The 22,677-nt window shown below is 48.1% G+C and overlaps 1 protein-coding gene across 1 annotated transcript in view; it reads left to right on the top strand.

The window, feature by feature from the left end:
• Positions 1-22,677, top strand: part of ANK1 (ankyrin 1, erythrocytic) — a 213,110-nt gene that overhangs the window by 181,748 nt on the left and 8,685 nt on the right. The window contains exons 38-42 of the mRNA XM_012724840.1: positions 11,518-12,076; positions 14,866-15,163; positions 20,467-20,550; positions 21,512-21,577; positions 21,892-22,026. Of these exons, the coding sequence (XP_012580294.1) occupies positions 11,518-12,076; positions 14,866-15,163; positions 20,467-20,550; positions 21,512-21,577; positions 21,892-21,990 (1,106 nt within the window). The 3' untranslated portion in view covers positions 21,991-22,026. The remainder of the gene's footprint in view (positions 1-11,517; positions 12,077-14,865; positions 15,164-20,466; positions 20,551-21,511; positions 21,578-21,891; positions 22,027-22,677) is intronic.

Genomic DNA, 22,677 nt, shown 5'->3' with positions numbered 1-22,677 from the left:
TTACCCATGGGCACGTTTCCAGCCGGGCATGCTGAGCCTCACACTGTTCCCTCTCCCTGTCCTGTGTCTCCTGAAACATGGCATCATGCCGCAGGGTGCGGGCTCATCTTCTGTTGACCACATCCTGTCGCCATTCTCTTCTGCCTCTGACCTCATGTGACCTCTAGTCTACTCATTCTCTCCACTGTCTGCCTCCACCATCTCCACCTGGCCAGGTGTTCAAGAGCCGTCAACTCCACAGATGCATGTCCCGAAAGACTCCTAGCACTGCGCATAAGCGCCCCACGGCAGCGCTGGGGTGTGCGCACGGGGAGGCTGCTCTGTGTCCCGCTCGTTCATCACAGCAGCCTAAAGCGCTTCGAGACAGGGTCCGAAGCTACCGCCCTCAGGGGACCTGGTGGGACGGCTAAGTGGACCAACTCCCTTTCTCAAGGAAGGGTGCCGAGGAACACCGCCAACTTGGGAAATCCATCCCAGTGACAAAACCCGTTCCCTTTCTATGCAATAACCCATCACTTGCTGGGTTCCCTAACACCCTCTGTTTCAGTGGGACAGTGGTTTTCCTGTGCCCTGATTCTGTACAGAGCATCAGGCTGACAGGTGATATGAACATAAACAAGGCAGTCACAATTGAAAAATCTATGGGCAGGGTAGGTCCCATGTAAGGTATCCTGCCCACAATAAAATTAAAAACATAAAGGCAGTCACAGAGCCCAGTGTTTATGAAGGTCTCCTGCTGCAGGATCCCCAGCCCTAGAGGCCTGGCGACTACTTCCTAAGCCGAGTCCACATAGGCGGGGCTGGTCTGTGTGCTTGCTCACTGGTGCAAAGGCTGCTTCAGCTGGTCACATGTATCAGTGTCTGTTGAGCACCTAGTACCTGCCAGCTGCTGTTCTGGGGAGTAGATAAATCAGGATTCACTCACACACAATGAAAACACTAAACTCTGCTTGCAAGGAACTTACCTTTTGCCTGGAAAGTTGAACAGTCTAATCTAACAGGTTACACTTAGTAATGTGGAAAAAATTGACTTGAGTGTGGAGGATGGGGCCCCTGGGTTGCTATTAGCAAAGCAGGGAGGGGGAAGCAATGAACAAAGCCTGGAGGGAGGTGACGGAGAGAGTCTGTAAATTCTGGAAAGGCATCCGATGAGTGCACTACTGTGCAGAGCCCTGAGCGGACAGACATGTTGTGTTCACAGAGAGGCCAGGGGGACTGGGTGGAGGGAGGCAGGGAGGGTAGGAGCAGAGAGAAGATTCTCCTAGGGCAGTGGACATGAGGTGGAAACCTGTTGGAGGCTCTGGAGCACAAAACTAGGAGAATATAACAATTTTCCGAAGGCTCCTCTCGCTGCTCTGTTATTTATGGATAGCTGCAATCGGGCCACTTCCGTGCTTCCTGACTTCCTGTATAGCCTTGCAGTGGGACCCTTCACTGGCACAGGCTGTGTACCCTGCATGCAACACACACACACGCAAGCAGACCCTTATAAACAGATGCTCAGCTTGGTCCATTCTGCCTGTCTGGCACCAGCATCGACTCCTGTGTGTTTTTCCTGCCCTCTTCCCATGTCTGGGTACCCTTCCGGCCTGGTTAGTGGGATCGGAGGTAGCTGACAGGGTAGGGAACAACATCCTCCATGGTCCTCTGTCTGACTTCTGAGCAGGGCATGTGACAGCTCACCCTGGCACCAGCCCAGCCCTCAGTGCTGCTGTCACAGCTGTCTCTGGCCTTCTTTGTGCTTTGTCTCAGCCCCTTAGGAAGCCATGGGGACCAAGTGTGGTAACTGGCTGCTTTGCACCCCTGGGAATCTGAGAACAAATGGTACCAGAGTAAAGGAGACAGCTTGCTCGTGTACCAGGGTTGGGTGCCTCTTATGTGTGCTCCTGACTAGGTCAGAGCAGAGAAGTTTTAGTGAAAAGGACAGTTTGTTGGTCCTGCCCAGGTTGGGGAGTAGGGACTGAGGGGATACACCACACCCTCAGAGCGAATGTGAGAAAAAAAAAATTGCTTATAAAGCAAAACAATAGCAAGTCTCTAAAAATTAAGCAGATGTCTCAATGAAAGGGAATGGGCATGTCATAACCACATCTGTCAGCACTGTTTGATTTAATAACTTGAACACATTTTAATGTCTACTTGAAAGTTAAATGTGTTTATTTCTGCCAGCTCTTAACACACCCAGTGAGGTGTGAGTTCTGTCAGCCAAGTTGTCTGTCCATCTCTGTCTAACTTGCTGGTAACATTGTGCTAATACAGTGATGATTCGCTTAGTAGAGACCCAGTGTGATATCCAGAGAAGAAGAGGGATCTGGAGAAGGACCCCTGGATATGCTTGGCCCTCCAGCAATATAATGTGACTGCCTTTTTCCTGATTCCCTCAAAATGCCACCCCAGAGAGGAAACCTTTAGATTGACGGATATGCTGGTGAAATAGGTGTTGAGGGCCACGTAAAACTATACTCAACCTAGTGAACCCAGCAGACCCTGCTCTGGTCTAAATTCCTCTATCCCATGAGGAGTTCCTCACCAGCATGTGCTCAGGCCTTCATGATCATTGCTCTGATTTAGCAACCTCCACCAGCACTGGGTATGGCATCTACAGCCTCAGATCCAAGCCTGAGGTGGTCGGTGTTCAGTGGGGGTCCCCTAGCATGCAACCTGAATATTGTTAGCAGGACAGACACTCCAAGATAAACAAGCAGAGGAGTGCTGTCCCAGGGTATGTATGAGCTTTCTTCACAGAAACCCTTTCATTTGGGTGAAAATCCATTAAACCAAACATTTTTGAAGTTTCAAGATGGAGAAGTCCCAAATGATACTCAAGGATGAGCCTCAGGTATTTGTGGCCACTGCAACTTCCTTTTCCCAGTCCTTATCAAGTCTTATTGAGAGCCCTATCAGGACAGAACACTCATCCGCCATAGAAGGTGCCTGTCATTTTTGTCAAGATGAGTCAGTGAGGACCAAATTTACTTCCTGCTCACAATAGTGAAAAAAAAAATGCACAGGATACATAAAACCTCAGTTTCTAAGACACTGGACAACAGACGGCAGAGGACAATGATCTATATGGTGACTGCCTACATTATTGCCTTAAGGGGTTTCTAGGTCATGGTGTAAGAAGAGAAATTCAAACAGGTTGCAGTGAGAAGTTGCAGCAGTTGGAGTTCTCAAGTTGAAGTAGGGCAGTTGGAGTTCTCAAGACTGAGTGACAGTGAAGAGAGGCATCTATCAGAACGCAGGAGACCTTCAGAGGCCCCCTGCACAAGTTGGTTGAGTATGAGTCAGCTGTTCTCCAAAGTCTGACTGATCACTCACCGACATGGCATAAAGGAATAAAGAAGGATCAGAGAAGGGGCCTTGCTTGGAGATGGAGAAAATCAGCTACAGGTGGAGCAATCCCTAGCCTGCCTATTCAGCCTTGAAAGAAAAGCTTTCAAAGGCCAAACTGTTACCAAGTTACTGCCCACAGAACAAAGCTCAAAAATATTTATAAGAATATAAAAATGTCCAGCACCTCACAAGATAAAATTCATAATAATGGCATCCCATTAAAGATTATCAGAGATACAAAGAGGTAGAAAAGCAAAACCCATAATGAGGAGAAAAATCAATCCATCAGAACTGGCCCAAATGTTAGAATCCACAGATTGAATGTAAGACAGTTATTATAATAATATTTCAGAAGTTCAAAAAGCTAAGTAGAAACATGAACGATTTTAAAATATTTTAAAAAAAGACCCAAGACAATCTGCTAGAAATCAAGTTATAAAGTGTAAGGTGAAAAATAGGCTGGATGGGTTTAGACAGTAGATGTGACACAGAAAAAGAGTAAGAAATTTGATGACATAGCAGTAGAAACTCCAAAATAGCACAGAAAAAAATGTTAAAGCATCGGTGAGCTAATGAGGCAATTTAATTCACTTAACTTTGTGAAATTAGAATTTCCAATAGAGATGGGACTGAAAACTTAACGAAAAAAATAGCCAAAATTTTTCCAAATTTGGTGATAACTGTAAACATGATGCAAAAAATTCAATGACCACATGTATAGTAAACATGAAAGCAAGTAGCAGGCTGAAGTGCCTTTTAAGCAAATAGGTCAAAAACAGTGATAAGAAGAAAGTCTCAAAAGCAGCTAAAGGACACAGAGGCTATGTAAAGATAAGGAAGACAAAAGATTTCAGTGGAAGGAATGTGACACTGTGGAGCAGCATCTTTAAAGTAGATCCCATCTTTAAAGAAGAACATTTCTAAAGTAGAACTCTAGAGCCCTAGATACTCAGCAAAAATAACTTCTAAAAGAGAGCAAAAAAAAAAAGACTTTTTCAGGCATCCAAAAGCTGTGAGAATTCATCACCAGGAGGTCCACCCCATAAGCACTGGTAATTAAAAAAGAAGTCCTTCACATTTGGCTGTGAGCATGGTAAGAAATGTAATCCTGGCACCTGTACAGTGCTGTAAAGTGTTACTTCAATTAAAAAATAAAAAAAGGCAAAGACTGATCCTTGAAGCCAAAGGAAAAACACCACCGGACAAAAACATAGACCTTCCTACATGAAGGGAAGACAGTCCAGGATAAATCAATATCTAGGATAAATACACACATTTTCCATTATTTATAAGACTTTCTCAGGATTTAAATCTCTTAAAAGATAGCTGTTTAAGTAAGAATAACAGCTATGTAATGGTCAGTGTATCATATATGAAAAAATGAAGACTATAACAACAAAGGTACAAAACTCAAGAAGGGAAATGAAGCGTCTTTTCCATGTGCCAGGCAACATAGTGTAACCTCAGCATGGATTGTACTGGCTTAAGGATCTACACTCTAAACCCTAAGGCAACTACTAAAATAAAGAGTGATAGTTAATAAGACATGAAAATAGATCAAATGGAATCCAAACATTTCACTCAATCCAAAAGAAGTCACAAAAGGCTGAAAAAGGGAGCAAAGAACAGATGGAACAAGTAGAAATAGAACAAGTGGTTAGCAAGGGCTGGATTTAAACCTAACCACAATGAATAATTTCGTTAGATGTAAATGACTGAAATGCTCCAATTAAAAGAGAGAGGTAGATCAGACATAAAGCAAGATTCAAGTATATATATATATATTGCTTCCAAGAAGTGCCTTTCAAATAGAAAAATTCAAGTTCCTTAAAAGTTCAAGGATAGGGAGCCTCCCTGGTGGCACAAGGATTAAACTCTCAGCACTATCAAGCTATCACTGGCCACTGCAGCAAGAGTTTGATCCCTGGCCAAGGAGCTGACCTACATGGCACAGCAGACCTATTCTGCTCCCATACTCTGTCTCTGGTGAGTCCTCTCACCCCCTGCACTTGTGGCCTACACCCCAGTTCTTATATGCATAAATACAAATAAAATAATTCTTTTTTTAAAAAGTTCAAGGATAAGAAAAGATAAACTGTGTTAAAACTAATGAAAAGAAAATTGAAGCAGCTATACTTATCAGCAGACAAGTGTATTTCAGAACAAAGACTCCTATCAGGGATAAAGAAAATGATTTCACAATGGTAGGTAGTTTATCAAGAAGGCGTAGCAACTCTAAATGTTTATGCATCTAGTAATGTAGTTTTAAACTAAGAAAATTGCAATGACGAAAAAAAAAAACATAGTTACAACAGAAGACCAATGTATCCTTGTCTTCATGAGTGTTAGAAAGTTGAAAAATCAGTAAGCATACAGAATATTTGAATAAGGCTATCATCTGTCTTGACCTAATTGGCATTTATAGAATATTCAACCAAATAACAACAGCAGGATGCACATTCTTTTCATTTTTACATGGAACATACACCAACACAGACCATATTCTAGGTTATAAAGCAAATCTCAGTAAATTGAAAATGATTCTATGTCTTACAAAGTATATTCTCTAACCACAGTGTGATTTATTTGGAACTCAATCATATAAAGTGATAAAGAAAATCTCAAATATTTGAAAATGAAATAAAACACTTCTAAATAACCCATATACCCCCAAAAAGAGAGAGAGAATGGAAATTATTTTGAATTGAATGAAAATAAAATCACAAGATTCCAAAATGTATTGGGTTCCAGTCAAGCAACATTTAGGACATTTGTAGCACAAAATGACCACATTAAAAAAGATAAGTTGTCAAATAAGTAGCCTAAGCTTGCACCTTAATATATTAGAAAAAGAAGAATAGATTAAACATAACGTAGAGGGGGAGAAAAAGAATTAGAGATCAGAGTGGAAATTTAAAAATGGAAAACCAATAAAGCCAAAAATTAGTTCTTTGAAAAGAGTGTTAAAATTGTTAAACCTCTAGATAAACTGATGATGAAAAGTAAGACAAAAATTGCTAACATCAGGAATAAGAGAAATAGCACTAAACAGTCTATGGGTAGTAAAAGGATCATAAGCAATATTATGATAATTTAATGCCAACACATTTGAAATCATAGATAAAACTGACAAATTTCTTGAAAGACACAAACTCTCAACTATTACATAGGAAGAAATACCCTATATATTTCATATTGCTATGAAATTTGAATTATGCTTAAAAGCATTCCCACAAATAAAAATAAAACAAAACCTCTAAACCCACCAAACATGCTAGCAAATCAGAGGGGCAGAAAAGTGGGAGGAAGGAGGGGAGGATTCCATCTGATAGTGGAAATAACACAAGAGCTTTGGTGGTGGGTGAAGTGAGGTTTACATATATATGGAGGTGGGAAGCTGTATTCCAAAAACCATACCATATTGTAAATCAATGGTAAAGCAACAAAATTTTGTTTAAAAAAAAAATCCAAGCCTACATGATCTCCCTGGTGAATTCTATCGAACTTTTGAGGAATAGATTGTTCAGAAAAATTTAAAGGGCATGATACTTCCCAACTGTTCTTATGAAATCTGCATTACCTATTTTTGGTAATTAAAAAAAATCATTAAAGGAAACTACAAACCAATATCTTTCATGAATATTTATTTAAAAAATATGAATTTTAGTAAATTAACCCAGCACTATGTAGAAAGGATAATATATCATCACAAAGTGGGGTTTATTGAAATGCAAGGTGGTTTCACATTCACAGCTAACTCAGTATCTGGGCCTGCCTGTAGAAAGCTTGGATGTTACCACTGTGTCCTAACAATAAGTAAAAAGCTGGAGAAAAAAAGAAAAAAAAAAAGCTCTTAAGGATCTGTAATAGAAGTAAGGGTATAGGGCAAACTGTCAACCCTAAAACTGGAAGGAAACAAGTGAATACAACGGAGAACCTACCCAAATGAGATTTGCCAGTAGAAATAGCACACCACTCCCACCCCCATTCTTACCACTATGCTACTAAAGACCTGTTTACAATCGTTCCTCTCACCCAGTACCTCATGTCTGGATAAGTTAAGAAACACGATTTGAAGATACAGAGGAAACATCAAATACAGACATGGTGAGAACATTGGAATGCTCAAGGAATTTTAAAAACTAATTAATATACTAAGGGCTCCGTGAATTAAAGTAGACCTCATGCAAGGTCAGATGGTTGCTGTAAACAGAGGAATGGAAATTCTAACAAAGAGCCTTGAAGAAATTCCAGAAGTCAAAAAACACTTTACAGAAATGAAGAATGCCTTTCCTGGGTTTACTAATAGACTGGACACAACTAAAGAAAGCATGCCTGAGCTTGAGAATATCTCAATAGAAATCTCCAGAACTGGGGCCCTCCTTGGTGGCACAGAGGGGTAAAGCACAGCACTATGAAGCTCTCTGAAGCCACTGCAGCATGAGCTCCATCCCTGGCTAGGGAGCTGACCCACATGGCACAGCAGACCTCTCTGACCCACCAGCTGCTCCCCTCAGCAGTGTATTTCAGTCAGTCGGCCTGTTCTGCTCCCTACCCTGTCTCTGGTGAATCCTTTCATCCCCTGTACCTCTGGCCTGTACCCCCCTCAGGTCTTGCATGTGTAAATAAATAAACCCCAAAAAAATAATCTCCAGAACTGAAAATTGAAGAGGACAAACATAAAAGGGATAACATCTAGGGAATTTGGGACAGCTGCAAAAGGTATAACAGACATATAATGGAAATACCAAACAGAAGAATGGGAAAAGTAGAAGAAATATTCAAAACAGTAATGACTGAGAATTTTCCCCAAATTAATCTCAGATACCAACCCACAGATCCAGGGAACTCAGAGAAAATACCAAGTCAGATAAAACAAAAAACAATCCCTAGGCCTATAATTTTCAAATTACAGAAATCACAAAGAAATTCTACTAGAAACCAGAGGAAATAAAGAAGTTACACCAGACCGATAGAAAATAAAGATAATAATTATACACAACCTCTCAGAAACTCTGCAAGCAAGACGAAATTTGAGTGAAAATTTCAGTATGAACATCTAAAAAAGAATTTAAAAAACATCTAGAATTCTATATCCTGCAAAAGTATCCTCCAAAAGTGACAGAGAAATAAGGAATAGGCAAAATACTTGGACATTTAACCCAAAAGTCATACAAACGGGAAATAAGTACATGAAACATCCTAAGCATCAGTGATCAGTAGGGAAATAAAAATTAAAGTACAAGGAGGTACCCCTACACCTTACCAAATGTTGGGGAGGAGATGGAGGAACTGGAATTCTCATACACTGCCGGGAACAATATGAAATATGAAAATATTTTGTTGGTTTCTTATGAACTTAAACCCTGTGATCGAGCCAGTCCACTCTGAGGTGACTTCCCAAAAGAAAAGAAGGCATATTCCATAGACAAGCAGCTTTACTTGTAATATCCTCAAGTTGGAAACGACACCAATGTCCATCAGCAGGTAAACAGATAAACTGTGGTGTGCCCATCCGATAGAATATGGTTCCACAATAAGAATGGATGAGTAACAATATGTGCAACAATTTGGATGAAGCCAAAATAATTAGACAAAGTGAAAGAAGCCAGAAAAAAAAGCAGATGCTGTATTATTCTATTTATGTAAAATTATGTGAAATGCAAACTAATGTCCTGTGACAGAAAGTAGGTCAGGGGGTGTAAGCTCAGTGGTGGAGCACTGGATGGCAGAGAGTAGACCAGTGGTCCCCAGGGAAAGGCTGGTAGGAAAAAGGTTACAAAGAAAAAGGAATAAACCTTTCAGGTGGATGCCTGGAACTGTGTGGTGGTTTCCTGAGTGTGCACCTGTGTCAGAACTTATCAAATCATCGGCTATAAACATTTGCTTTCATTGTATCTCAACATACCTCAAGGTGTTTTTCACAGCTATTAGTAGCAAAATCTAGTGAAAAGACCAGCCTTACTCTGTGACTTTAAGCAAGTTGCTAAACCTCTAGTTTCCTCATCTACAAATTAGAAGTAATAAGTTTCCTTGTGACAATTCAGAGTTGCATATTAGATATGTTTATATAAAAGAGATGTACAACTAATAATGGAAACAACAGAATAATGCTTTTAGGAATAACAATAAGAAAATAATCAGATCCTAAAATGTTCATTTCCGCGTCTATCAGGAGGATTTCCATGGAGGCTTCGAAGGCCCTGAGCTGGGGTCTCCTGGTTTTGTAGGTCACAGTTGGTCTCCCGGTCACAGTTTCACTTAGAGTGACTTGGAGTTAGTGTTGCGGTGAGATGGGACCTGTTCACTTTTACTGTCCCATTTCCTCTTCCATCTAGCTGGGCCACAGCTAAAAGGCCACTGCACAACCCTCCCCACCCCACCCCTGCCCTGCCCTTCACACCTCAGCCACCCACTAACTGTGCTCTTCCTCCTCCTCACCGTGGGACCTGGCCCACAGACTTACAGAAATCAGTCAGGTAGAAAGGGCTCCTGGGTAGCCTCAGAGAGCACCATGACAATCGCATGTTGTGCTTCCTGGCATGTGGAGCACACGACGTGTGACTGACCGTGTTTTACTGCCTCCGGGTAAGGACCCTCTGTTCTGACTCCTGTGTCCCCCTCACACGGGTGAGAACTCTGCAGTGAGGCCACTGGGCCCCCAACCCTGTTCTGGGCGGGGAAGGGGAGGGGAAGGCAGACCTGTCTCAGCTCAGAGTATGGTCACCTGAGCCCCTGAGTGAGGAACATAGGACAGGTGCAACCGTGAGGGGATGGAGGTGAGCTAGAGCCATGGGGAAAAGTCGTAAAAAGAGGAAGAGAAAGACTGTCCTGTTAGTGAGTTTGTGTGCTTGTAACCCCCACCTACATGGTACCTGGCGTGTAATTGGACCTCGATGAATAGTTTTGGTTGAGTGGGTGAATGAATGAGGGGAGCTGAGATGCCATCGTCACGGTTGGAGGAGAGCTGGAGAACGGAGCTCGGAAGGAGCAGGCTTGGCTTGGCCGAGGAAGGCTGAGCCCGGGCAGGGTTGGAGGCAGTGGACGGGTGGATGGCAGAATGACGAGCTTGAAAAGTAGGTTGGGGGCTTCTCTGCACAGCAGGAAGTGCTCTGAGATGCTGCGGAGGGAAGCCCCACCCATACCCAGGGGCCTCTCCAGGCCAGCTGATCCTCAGAAGTCATGGGCACAGTCCTGACCCCCAGCTCCTGAATGGAGAATCTGGTCATCTAGTCCCTTTTCCTGCCATGGATCGGCAGCTCCTTGGAAGGGAAGTGGGCACAGACCCATGTGCTGTTCAGGCGGGTGCCCGGTGACTTTGGAATGGCAGGGAGTCAGCACCCCTGCCTCCAGCAGGCCCTTAGGGGCTCCATCAAGGAGCAGAACAGGTCGCACCCCTGAGGACTGGGCTAGCTGGCTCCCCCCACCAGAGGGAGCTGGTCTGAAGCTGGAGTGAGCAGCTTGGGACTACGAGTGAGGAGTTTGAGGTCAGTAGGTGTTTGGGGTACCTCGTGTTGCCCTCTGACCTGGCTCCCTATTTTGAACCCTTTGAATCCTCACTTGCACCCATTGAGATCATTCAGTTTCTGAACCAACAGGTCACTTGAGTTACTCCATTCCAAACCAAACGGTTTCCCCTTTGACCACTGCACAGAGATGAGTGGGTGCAAAGGGGACGTGGTCACTGACCCTGGTTCTGGTTGGGTGGATCCTTCCTTTAAGGTACATCTTACCAGAAGCCCTAAGGGTTGTGCTAGAAGGAAGCTCTGGGCAGAGAAACATCAGCTTTTCTTTCGCCCTGCCATTGAGAAGCGGAGCTTACATCTTACTGGACACAGATCGGAGTGCAAGTCATCTGGGTCCAGGCTTCTCTACCTAGCGCTCCGAGCTGGGATAAGAAAGAAGTCCAATCTCTCCTCTGAGCCACCCAGCAAAGGAGCCCCCCCTCTCCAACCCCACTCCCTGGCTGCCCCCAGCCCCCCCCAGAGCCTTGTCTCTCTTGCCCAGGAGTTCCGGGCAGCAGCCGCAAGGCCTGAGCGCTGGCCTCTGAGCTTGGAAAGTCCCGTTGCCGGAATGCGCATGCATATCTCTGGCCGTGCCTGTGTGTGTGCCTGGACTTGCACGTAAGCGTGGTGACAAAAATCGCTGCTGGAGCATGTTGCCCTCTGTCTGCCCATCCAGGTTACTCCTCGCTGCAGGACGAGCTGCTGTCCCCTGCCTCCCTGCACTACGCGCTTCCCTCTCCACTGCGCGCAGACCAGTACTGGAACGAGGTGGCCGTCATAGACGCCATTCCCTTGGCGGCCACGGAGCATGACGCCATGTTGGAGATGTCTGACATGCAGGTGTGGTCCGCGGGCCTCACACCCTCCCTGGTCACTGCTGAGGACTCCTCTCTGGAGTGCAGCAAGGCCGAGGATTCTGACGCCGCGGGCCACGAGTGGAAGCTGGAGGGGGCGCTCTCCGAGGGACCCCAGGGCCCCACGCTGGGCTCTCTGGAACTTGTGGAGGACGACACTGTGGATTCAGATGCCACAAATGGCCTTATCGATTTGCTTGACCAGGAGGAAGGTCAGAGGTCAGAAGAGAAGCTGCCAGGTCATAAGAGGCAGGAGGACTCGACAGGTGCAGGGCAGGACTCAGAGAATGAAGTGTCTCTTGTTTCAGGCCAGCAGAGGGTGCAAGCCCGCATCACAGAGTCCCCCAGCGTGAGTCGGGTGATGGAGACCAGCCAGGACAGGTAAGGTCTGGGCTACGGCGGAGGCGTTCATCTTCCTGGGCTCCCAGGGGAGATTGTGCCCAGCCATGAGGACAGAGGGAGCTCGTGGGTGCTGCTGCCAGCCTGACTTTGTATCCTAAGCGCCCTGGAGAAATAAAGTCTGAAGCCACGCAGGGATCCCTCAGGCCTCTGTCTGTCAAGAGATGAGCTGTGTCCTACAAAGGCCTGCCCCTGTCCAAGACACCCTCCCCAAGACCTCAGGCCAGCAGCAGGGCTGTTGGGACAAGAGGAAAGATTCTCACGAGAGAAACTATAAAACTCAGAAACCCCAACTCCTAAATGCAGGCAGAGACGGGAGCCCTGGGTTCCCTGCCCTCCGGAGTATGAGCACCATACTCAGCAATCTAGAAGTGGAGGGCCCAGGTATTTATTACTCGTGCGGTGATACAGCCTGCCTGTGACAGAACATGTAAATGCTGCCTTTCTACTTACACTCCTTTGAAATAGGAGAGTGAGGCTGGTGGGCTTATCTAGGGCAAGACAGAACTTTCTGCTGGAAAGAGATGGTTATTCTGGGGGACTCTTCTCACCAAGGCCCCTGTGGTGAGAAGCCTGTTCCTGTGCCAGCAACAGAAAAGCAGCGTGGGGTTTGGGCTGAGGTTCGGGTTAGGGTTCAGGCAGAAGGGCTGTATGCACCTGTAAAGGCACCCAGAATCTTCAGGACACTGACCCCACGCACATCCACACAGCAACACCCAATACAGCCCTCGCGCAATGCCAGATGCAGAGGAAGCTTCGGGGAGAGGGAGAGAAAGGCAGAAGTAGACCAGGGCAGAGGACGATGGTACAGGAAGTGACAGCGACCCTTTCCTCCATATTGTTGTGCTTTCTAAATTTTCCCTAAAGCAAGGAGATCGTGTATGTGCTCCCAGAAAGCTGTGGCCATCCAAGAGCTCAGGACCAGCCAGGCATGGGAAGTCGCTTCTTGCCACTCACATGGCTTCTTGGGCCCACTCTGACATACAGCCTCACTCAGTGTGGCTGAGGGGAAAGGACCCCTCGCAAAGCACCGTAGAAGGGGAAAGAAGAAGGTAGAGGAGACAGCCAGGACTTACATAGTTTCCCACATGAATGCTTGGACTGTTGGGAAGCAAGGGACAGACTGAGCCTGTGAGGATTCAGAGTGAAATACTGGCATTCCTGGGAGAGAGGTCATCTTCTAGCAGCCGGTGACGCCATTCATTTCCCCAGCACCACTTGAGTGCTTACAGTGTGCTGGCCGCTGTAACAGCAGGTGACTCCATGGGGACCCAGAAGCTCAGGGTACTAGGCTTAGAACCCAGTGGGGACAGGTGACGTTCATGCCTTCCTGCCATATGGGGTGCTTGCATTGTGCCAGACACCTAGGCGCTGGGGATGTGGCGTGGTCCAAAACAAACAGAAGTTTATGCTCTAGGAGGGAAACTAATAAATAATATACAATAAATAAAATTGACATTAGTTAAAAGAGAAATATTAGATAATGATAAGCACTAAACAGAAAAACAAAGCAGGGAAGGGATACCGGAGGGGTGTGTGTGTGTGTGTGTGTGTGTGTGTGTGTGTGTGTAGGCAAGGTGGTTAAAATCATAGGGTGGTCCAGGAAGCCTGAGGCGATGTTGGTGTAAAGGGTTGAAGGAAGTCAGAGGGTGAGACATGTGAATACCACGGGAAAGATCTCCCGCGGAGGCCTTAGGTGGAGCCTGCTGTCACACTTGAGGAAGGTGGGAAAGTGCTAGTGTCCAGAGCAAATGGGTCAAGGGAGATGAGGTCAAGGAGCTCATGGGGCCCTCTCAGACCTTGAGAACCCGGAAAGACTTTGGCGTTTACTGGATGGTATGGTGGAGGGTTTGGAGCTGAGAGTAGCCTGACACACCGGGTTAGACGCAGGGAAGTGAGCCTCCACGCGAGCTGAGGGCACCGTGGAAGGGAGCAGTGTGGTGGTGAGAATTGGTATGTGTTCAGGACAGAGTTTGAAACTCTATCCTGGGTCTGGCAAGTGAAAGGGTGAAGACACCATCTCCTGTGTAAGGAGACTGGAAAACAGGTTGGGGAAGAAGAGCGCAAGTGTGGGCTTGACCACGTGTGGACGCCTATTAGGAATCCACGGTGGAAGTGTAGGGGGGGCAGGAAGACCTCTGTAGTTCGGGGGGGGACGTGTTAGAGACAAGCATCCAGGTGTGAGGGTGTGAGGCTGTGGGTTGATGACCTCACTGAGGAAACGGATGTAGATCAAGATGAGTCTGAGAACTGAGCCTGGGGACAGGCCTGCACACAGCATCAGGGACATTCGGAGAAGCCAGACAAAAGACACAGAGGAGGAGTGTCCCTGGAGGCTGGGAAATGTGGTGTTGTAAAAGCCATGAAGAGAAATTTCAAAGGGAAGAAGTCATGTTGTCAGATGAGCAGCAGGGTGAGGCCTGTTGTGTTGGGTGGCCATGGGGCTGGGGAGGTGGGTTTGATACCATTCTGGAGACCATGATAATAGGCCCATCAGAGGGGGCCAAGTCCCCTGGGTGCCCGGAGTGGAGAACTGTCCTTTCGAAAGGAGGGGTTCATGGCACTGGCCTCTGTCCCCTTCCACTAGACAGCCTGGACAGCCTGCCTGTGCCCCTGGTGGGGCAGTCGGCTGTGTGGTTTGCTTATACTCTCCTGCCCCCTGGTGGACAGAGCAGGATGTATCCTGGATAGCCAGGACTCTAGGTGGGGTACGTCTGATAGAGCAGAGACTGAAGGGTGACTGGTGTCCTTTCTTTCTTCCTGGGCCCCAGACTGCTGGACTGGGATGGGGAAGGCTCCATTGTCTCTTACCTGCAAGATCCCACACAAGGTTTCTGGCAAGAAGAAGTCACACGAGGGCCACACTCATCCCAGAAAACAGTCACCTCCATCAAAGGGCTGGAGCCCAGCGGGTCTCGGGAGTACAAGAAGGTCCTGGTTTCTGCAACTGAGCCCGTGAGGATAGAGCAGCCCGAGATGCAGAGCCCCCAGGTGGACAGGGAACGAAGAAGACAAGGCTCCCGAGAGTGGGCACAGGAGGCTGAGAGCACCCTCTCCAGGCTGGTAAAGGTGAGAGCCCGCAGGAGCCCGACATGTCTGCCCCAGACCTAAGGAGGGGCCTGAGGCCTCCCGCAGCCTCATCCCCACTACCCCAACCCAAGCATGTTTCCTTTCTCCAAAAACCGAGTGACTCACCTTCTCTAGAAGTTAGGGTACACGGTCCTGCTCTACCTGTCTGCCGTGATCCCTACTGAGAGGAGGAGAAGGCAGCCAGTTCTGGCACTTCTGAGGCTACAGACACAGCCTTGGCTTCACCTGCACCCGCTCTCGCTCGGTGCTCCCTAAGGGCTGTGCTCAGCTAATGGTTGAGCAACTTGCCTAAGGACACAGGTTCTGAGGTAGAGTCCGAGTTGGTTGTGGCTGACTCCAAAGCCGTGGATTGTGTTTCTATTCTCTTTCTGTCATGTTTTAGAAATGGCTTGGAACCAAGAGAAGGGGTGTCGGGTTACTGGTCTTGCCATGTCAGCGTGGCCCTGGCAGTGACTCAGCCCCTCTGTTCTGGCATCTCATTTCCTCAGTGGAAAAGTTGGGAGTGACTGGATTATGGCCAGGGTTCATCCAGCTCGGGGACTCAGTGATTCTGGGGGTGGCGCTCAGCAAGTGGAACTGGGGGTGGGGGGGCATGGAGAGAACAGTCCCCTGTCAGCTCTCATCCACCCCTCAGTTTCCCACCTCTTCCTTCTTGTGTCTCCCTGTCCATTTGCCCTTCTTTACTTGTTTTTTTGGTTCATTTTCAGCTTCACTTCTATTCCCATTCTCTTGCCACTTCCCCTTCCCATAGACCTCCATTTTAATGTATTTAATGTGGCTTTTGAAAACAACTGTTCTGAACATTGCAAACCAAAGCAAAAATAAAACAGCATACTAACTTCCCCTGCACACACCAACTGGGTTCCACATTTACCCACTCACAGCTAGTCTTGCTTCATCCATACCCCTCCCAACCCCGCCCCATATTATTGTGAAGCAAATCCCAAACATCTTTTTAATGTGTGTTCTTAATTTATGTGTTTTGATGCTTTTCATTGCTGGTCCAGAACATCAGTGATGTGTTCTTGTCTTAACGTGTTTCTTTATGTTCTACTGAGCACATACCCTTTTCCAGAAGCCCACCTACCTCTCCTTCCCTCTGCTTCCTTCTTTTCTTATCACTCTGAACTCTGCAATCTGAACCTGAGCCCCCTGAAGCCACCTTTGAGGGCCCAGAAAGAGACAGGCTCCAGCGTGGCCCTAGGCTGCAGGCTGTGCAGCACTGCCAGGCTGTTCTAAATAAATGGAGCTAGAGTCACTGCCAGTCTATTCTAGGGTTCAACTTCTAATGCTTCCTGGGCAGGATGGGCAGCTGTGTCCACTTTTTGTTTTGTTGTTGTTAAAGATTTATTTATTTATTCATACAGAACTGGGGTATAGGCCAGAGATGCAGAGGGTGAGAGGATTCACCAGAGACAGAGTGGGGAGCAGAACAGGCCGACTGATGACGTACACTGCTGAGGGGAGCAGCGGGCGGGTCAGGAGAGGTCTGCCTGCGCCATGTGGTCACCTCCAGGGCAGGCGGGAATCAAACTCAGGCAGAAGTGGCTTTAGCTTCTTAGTGCTGTGCTTTAACCCGCTGAGCCACCAGGGAGGGGCCAGCTGTGTCCACTTTTTAAAAATTTATTATTTTTTAATTTTAATAAGATATTTTTACATCATTTTGTGCCTTTTTCCATCTCAGTTGTAATCCCTGTGTGCTTCCCATTACCAGATCACCCGTGTGTCATCACCATAGTCCAGTGCACTACCCCTCTCCCCCATTTTTGACCCCATTCGCCACTCCACCCCCATAAAATGTCTCTGGTATATAGTTGTTTATTATTATTATTATTATTATTATTCTCTCCCCTGATCCTTTATACTCCTACTGTGAATGAAACTATCTGGTATTTTTCCTTTTCTTTCTGGCTTATCTCACTAAGCATAATCTTTTCCAGCTCCATTCATGTTGCTGCAAAAGGCATGTGTGTTTATCTTTTTGATTGCTGAGTAATATTCCATTGTGTGTATGTACCACATCTTTTTAATCCAGGTATCTACTTTTGGGCATTTGGGTTGGTTCAATTTCTTTCCTATTGTAAATAACTGCTTTTAAAAAAGATTTATTTATTTATGCATACAGAACTGGGGTACAGGCCAGAAGTGCAGGGGTGGTGAGGATTCACTGAGTCAGAGTGGGGTGCAAAACAGGCAGATTGAGAAAGTACACTGCCAAGGGGGGGCAGCAGTGAGACAGGAGAGGTCTGCTGTGCCATGTGGGTCACCTCCGGGGCGGGAATCGAACTCACACCAAGCCGTAAGTGGCTAGCTTGCAGTGCTGAGCTTTAACCTACCGCGCCACCGGGGAGGGCCTGTATCTGCTTTTAACCCCACACCACTCCAGTGCATCCCTTCCCATCAGGCTGGTTTAGGTGCCTGAGCATGTTAGGTCCATGCTCCTGAATCCTGGGAGAAAGAAAGAAACTAAGAGTTTCTTTTCCATCTAGCCCCTGCTTCAGCCTTTGGTGAGGGGAGAGCTAGGGAGAAAGCAGAGCAGTCCCTAGGGATTCTGAGGGAACCCTTCTAGATCACAGAGTCAGACTGTCTTATGTACAGACGAGGAAATTGAGGCCCAAAGAGGCCGAGCATCTCAGGGTCAGGCTGGGAGAATTTGATTCCCACTTCCAGGTGTGAGAGCATGCAGGGCCTAAAGCCTACCTCCTCCCTGGCCCTAGGGAGGCTTGGGTTGTATGGCCAGACTGCTGTCCCCATCAGCTGACTGCCCAGGCTTTGATAACAAGGCTCATTTACGGTGCGGTTTGGAAGCAATCATTTGCTAGTATTTCTAGTGAGTCTCTGGAAATAGTGCCACACGGAGAGACGTCCTGTGATTTGACACTTGGAAGGCGGGCTGAAATGATAATAAATAGCCGGTCCTTCTCCCAGGACCTGGGGGAGGAGGGAGAAGGGGAGGGGCTGAGTTCTGAAGTTATCCTCCTCAGCTGGGTCAGAACCGAACACAGTCCCACGTCCAGCCCCTTAGCATATGTGACCCTGGGCTTCTACTTTTCCAGATACTTTCTTATGGAAATGAGGCACTATATACATACGCCTCAAATATAGGAAGTGAAAGGAATTTGAAATCTAGTTTCCCTGGGCAAGTTACTCACACTCTGTGCCTCCATTTCTTCTGGATAAGTGGGAAAGTGATAGGACATGTGGGACTGGGTCCTCACAAGGCTTAATTGAGTTACGAGGAGAAACACACAGACCCGCGCCAATATGTGGACACACCAGTGCTCGCTGTCCATATTCACAGCAGCAGTTCTCATAAATGCTCAGACTCTCACAGCACTCTTAGAAATGGGATAAGGAGAGCTCTTTCGTTCCTGCTTTCCAGAAGAGGAAACTGAGGCTCAGAGATGGTGCTCAGGGTTCCCAAGCCCCCAACAGTGAGTGGAGTGCAGGGTCTGTATATTGTGTCCCTGCTTTTTGTTCTTCCTGCCATGCACGACAGTTACTCCAAGAGAAGCTGCCTGCTGGGAAAGTGACATTCCTGTCAGTCCCAGCTGCCACACAGCTCACCAACGAGCGAAGAATGTGGCTTCTGTTCATGGGCATGGATAGCCCAGAACGGGAAGAACCCGTGAGGACAGGCCCTAAATAGACACACCAGCTACACACTTAGGCTTCAGCTCGCTGTGCCCAATAAAGGGGGGGACTGCAAGCCCATGCCTGGGCTTCCGGGCGGGACCCTGCTGGGCTCATTTGACTGGGCCCGAGCAAATCACTCACCAGAGGCTATTTTAGAAATAAACCCTTAGCTTTCCAGGGTATTAGCTGGCCCCATCGCCACAGTAAGCACGAGCATCACGCTGATGAGAGCAGGAGCGGCAGGGCCACACACCAGCAGCCACATCCTGCAGCTGCTCCCTGGGCACAAGTGCCTTTAGTCGCCATCAGGGCAGGGAATGCCAGAGGGCACAGGGTGGGTGTCGCTCACACAGCCACTCTGACATGCGCTCTCCGTGCCTAGGACATGCGCACCTGCTGACTCCCTTCTGCCCCGCTGGACAGTCCAGGCAGCTGGTTTGGGAGCTAAAGTTATCAAAGCCTGACGTCACCCAGAGTGTGCGCAGAGCCTGGGGCTGCAAGGCAGGAGGGCACTCCAGCCGGTAGTTGACCAAAGGGGCTGTTCTGTCTCCTGCCTGGAGGGAGTAGGAGCCCAAGAGAGTGAGAATGGAAGGGGTCAGAGGGGCGCTCAGGAGTCCAAGAGGAGAATGAAAGGTCAGACCCCACAGTGGCTGGATCCCTGGCTCCTCTGGTCCCCAGGCCGGGCTGGCGAGGAGGAGGCAAGGATGTGGACTTTCATCACCCAGCTCATGGTCACCCTAGTGCTGCTGGGCTTCTTCCTGGTCAGCTGTCAGAACGTGATGCACATTGTCAAGGGCTCCCTGTGCTTTGTGCTGAGGCACATCCACCAGGAGCTGGACAAGGAGCTGGGGGAGAGCGGGGGCCTAAGTGACGAAGAGGAGACCATCTCCACCAAGGTGGTGCGGCGGAGGGTCCTCTGGAAGGTAACCACCAGGCAGGAGGCAGGGCTGGGGCTGGGGCTGGAGCGGGCGGCAGAACCAGGGGGCTGGGGCTGAGGGCTCAGAACCGCAATGTGTATGTGGGCGGGGAGGGCGAGGGGGGAGGAGTTAGGGAAGGCACTGGCCTCCGATCAGGGGACATGAAGGAAGAAAAGGCTCAGGAGGCCCTGGGGTGGTCCTGGGAGCCAGGCCGTGTGTGCATTCTGATGGCAGTGAGTGTTCAGCTTTGGGACTTAGGGGGAGGACTTTGGGGGAGGAGTTAGGGAAGGCACTGGCCTCCGATCAGGGGACATGAAGGAAGAAAAGGCTCAGGAGGCCCTGGGGTGGTCCTGGGAGCCAGGCCGTGTGTGCATTCTGATGGCAGTGAGTGTTCAGCTTTGGGACTTAGGCCTGTTCCCAACTTGCTTCTGACCCAACCACCCTCAGGAAGCAGGGGGTCAAATTAGGAATCTCCTGAGTAAGCCTGTGTGGTCTTCCTTGTTTTGCCCACTGCTGCTGTGGCAGGGACAAAGCAGACACAAAGCATTTGCAAGCTCCAGCTGCATCCTCTGTGCAGGCCCACGGCCCCCAGGGCACCTCTCACCTCAGAGCTGCAGCCGGCTGGGGATTTGTCATCCCATGGCCGTTGCTGCTGCTGCTGATCTACCTCCTCCTTCATCCAAACTGTCTCTTGCCAATCTCAAGTTTTCCATCATTCTCTATTTCCAGGGCAATGAGCTTCAGAATATTCCAGGGGAGCAGGTGACAGAAGAACATTTCACAGATGAGCAGGGCAACATCGTCACCAAGAAGGTGGGTGCAGAATATCCCCCTGAACTGGAGAGAGGGAGGTGGGCTAGAAGCTAACAGGCAGTAGAACTTGGCCCCAGCTGTTCCAGCTGCCGCAATGGAGGGTGAAGCAAGCCTCAGAGGGTGCTCCTGGGGCCCGGAGCCCTTGTCTTCCTCATTCCCCATCTGAAGCTCCTTGTAGTTTCTTTTTCTGATGCAGCCTGTCTAGCACCTGCTACTCAGTTCCAGAAAAAGCAGGCCTCTGCTACTGAGCCTTCAAAACAGAGCTGTAAGACGGCGGTATGTCCCAGGTTACCATGTGCTTTCTAGCAAAAGGAGGTGGAAATGCATTGGACTGGTACAGATTTCACTCAGTGGACAGGAATTTGCCTGTTCAGGTCTGAGCACCACACCCTACATTAGGCACGTGGGAGGGGACAGGGGAATGGGGAGAACCCCTCTCCACCCCACCCCCTGTGGCTACTCAGGTCAAGGTGGAGCGAGATCCCTTCTGTGCCCGGCCGCCCTCCTGCGTGGTGATCCCCTTAGTAGCAGGGAGAGTGTCTGGTTTGTTTTTATTTCCCACTCCAGCACATGGGAGGGGCGGAGTAAACAGTTGCTGGAATATCTGGATGAAGGATAAGAGAAGTGACTTGAATCCCTTAGACAGAAAGGAAGTGCTCTGTGTCATGAGGAACTTAAGGGGAAGACAGACAGGGTATTTCCACCTGTGCCAAGAGGCAGAATGAAATGCTGTAGGCTTGAGAAGGAAATTACATGTGGTCAAACGCTGATCATTAATGAATTCTGCTCAGACCCTTGTGAATTCCAGCCCCGCTGAAGCTCTGCGATCATGTCCACCCCACCGCGTGGGAGCGTGTTCCTGTTCTTGGCCAATCAGGGGAAGTTCCTTGCCCTCATTCCTAGGGACTCACCTCTCCAGCTCTGTGTTGAGAAGCTCTTACTCCCTTCCCTTCTTTTCCAGATCATTCGCAAAGTTGTTCGGCAGATAGACTCATCTGGTGCCGGTGACACCCAGGAGCACGAGGAGGTGATTGTTGAGGGGCCCCTGGAGGACCCTAGTGAGCTGGAAGCTGATATTGCTTACTTTATGAAACACGCCAAGGTACTGAGGCGGCCCTTGTTTTGTTGAGCGAATGCACCTTCACCTGCTGCTCACCTGTGCACCAGTTCTTCTGGTCTCGGTCCTCATTGTGCTCACCTGCTCTGGGCTCACCCTTGAGCCTCCCTGTGAAGTGGGCAGCGTTTCAATCTCCTCCAGATGAGGTCTTCTCAAGCTCTTGCCTGTCTTTGGCATGTCTCTCTGTGATCTGTCCTGCTTTCCCTCTCTGCTGCTGTCTCCAGGTGGAGCTGAGAGGGAGTAACCTGCAGCCGGACCTGATAGAGGGCAGGAAGGGGGCTCAGATAGTGAAGCGGGCCAGCCTGAAAAGGGGAAAACAGTGATCCTGAGCCCCTTCCCCTCAAATGGCCTCTTTGGAGGTAACATGTCTTTCGTATCCTTTCTGCATGGCCTGGTCCTGTAGCATGGCTCTCTTTTCCTTCTCCTACCCATTGTTCCCACCCCTCTCCTACCCACTCTCCTCACCCCTCTGGCCCAGCATGATAGAGATGAGTCGCAGAGGTGATTGGTTTTGAGACAGCTTCTATGTCTCTGAGTCTTGATTTCCTCATCAAGGAAACACAGTCACCAGAACCTGCTGAATAACCTTTCAGGGTGTACAAAGTTACAGATTTGAAACAGTGCTTTGATGTGTGATAAACACTCAATAAATCTCAATAGTAATATTATCCTGGAAAAGAAGCAAGGGGATACTGGAGGTTGGAGGATTAGGTACTGGAAACTAGAGTAGTCTTTCTTGGCTATGACATTTCAGTATGTGTCCACAAAGAGAGAACTAAACTGTGTCTTGAAACTGGACCCTAACACAATCCTGGTCAACCCAAAGCTTCGATTCTTCTTGGTGTCTCTTAAAACAGGTTGCACTCTTGCTTTCTCAAAAAGGGTGAAATGAAAAGGCACACAGCATAGATTTTATTCTTCCTGCATGTTAGGATTGTCAGGGTTTTGTGCATGGGTATGTGTGCATGGTATGTGAACGGTGAGACTGAAGAGCAGGGTGTGCATGTGTG

The sequence above is a fragment of the Condylura cristata genome, unplaced genomic scaffold (genome assembly GCF_000260355.1).
Source record: "Condylura cristata isolate star-nosed mole 26May11 unplaced genomic scaffold, ConCri1.0 scaffold00014, whole genome shotgun sequence".
Taxonomy (NCBI): Eukaryota; Metazoa; Chordata; class Mammalia; order Eulipotyphla; family Talpidae; genus Condylura; species Condylura cristata.
The sequence above is the reverse complement of the archived record's forward strand: the minus strand, read 5'-3'. Positions and strand labels throughout refer to the sequence as shown.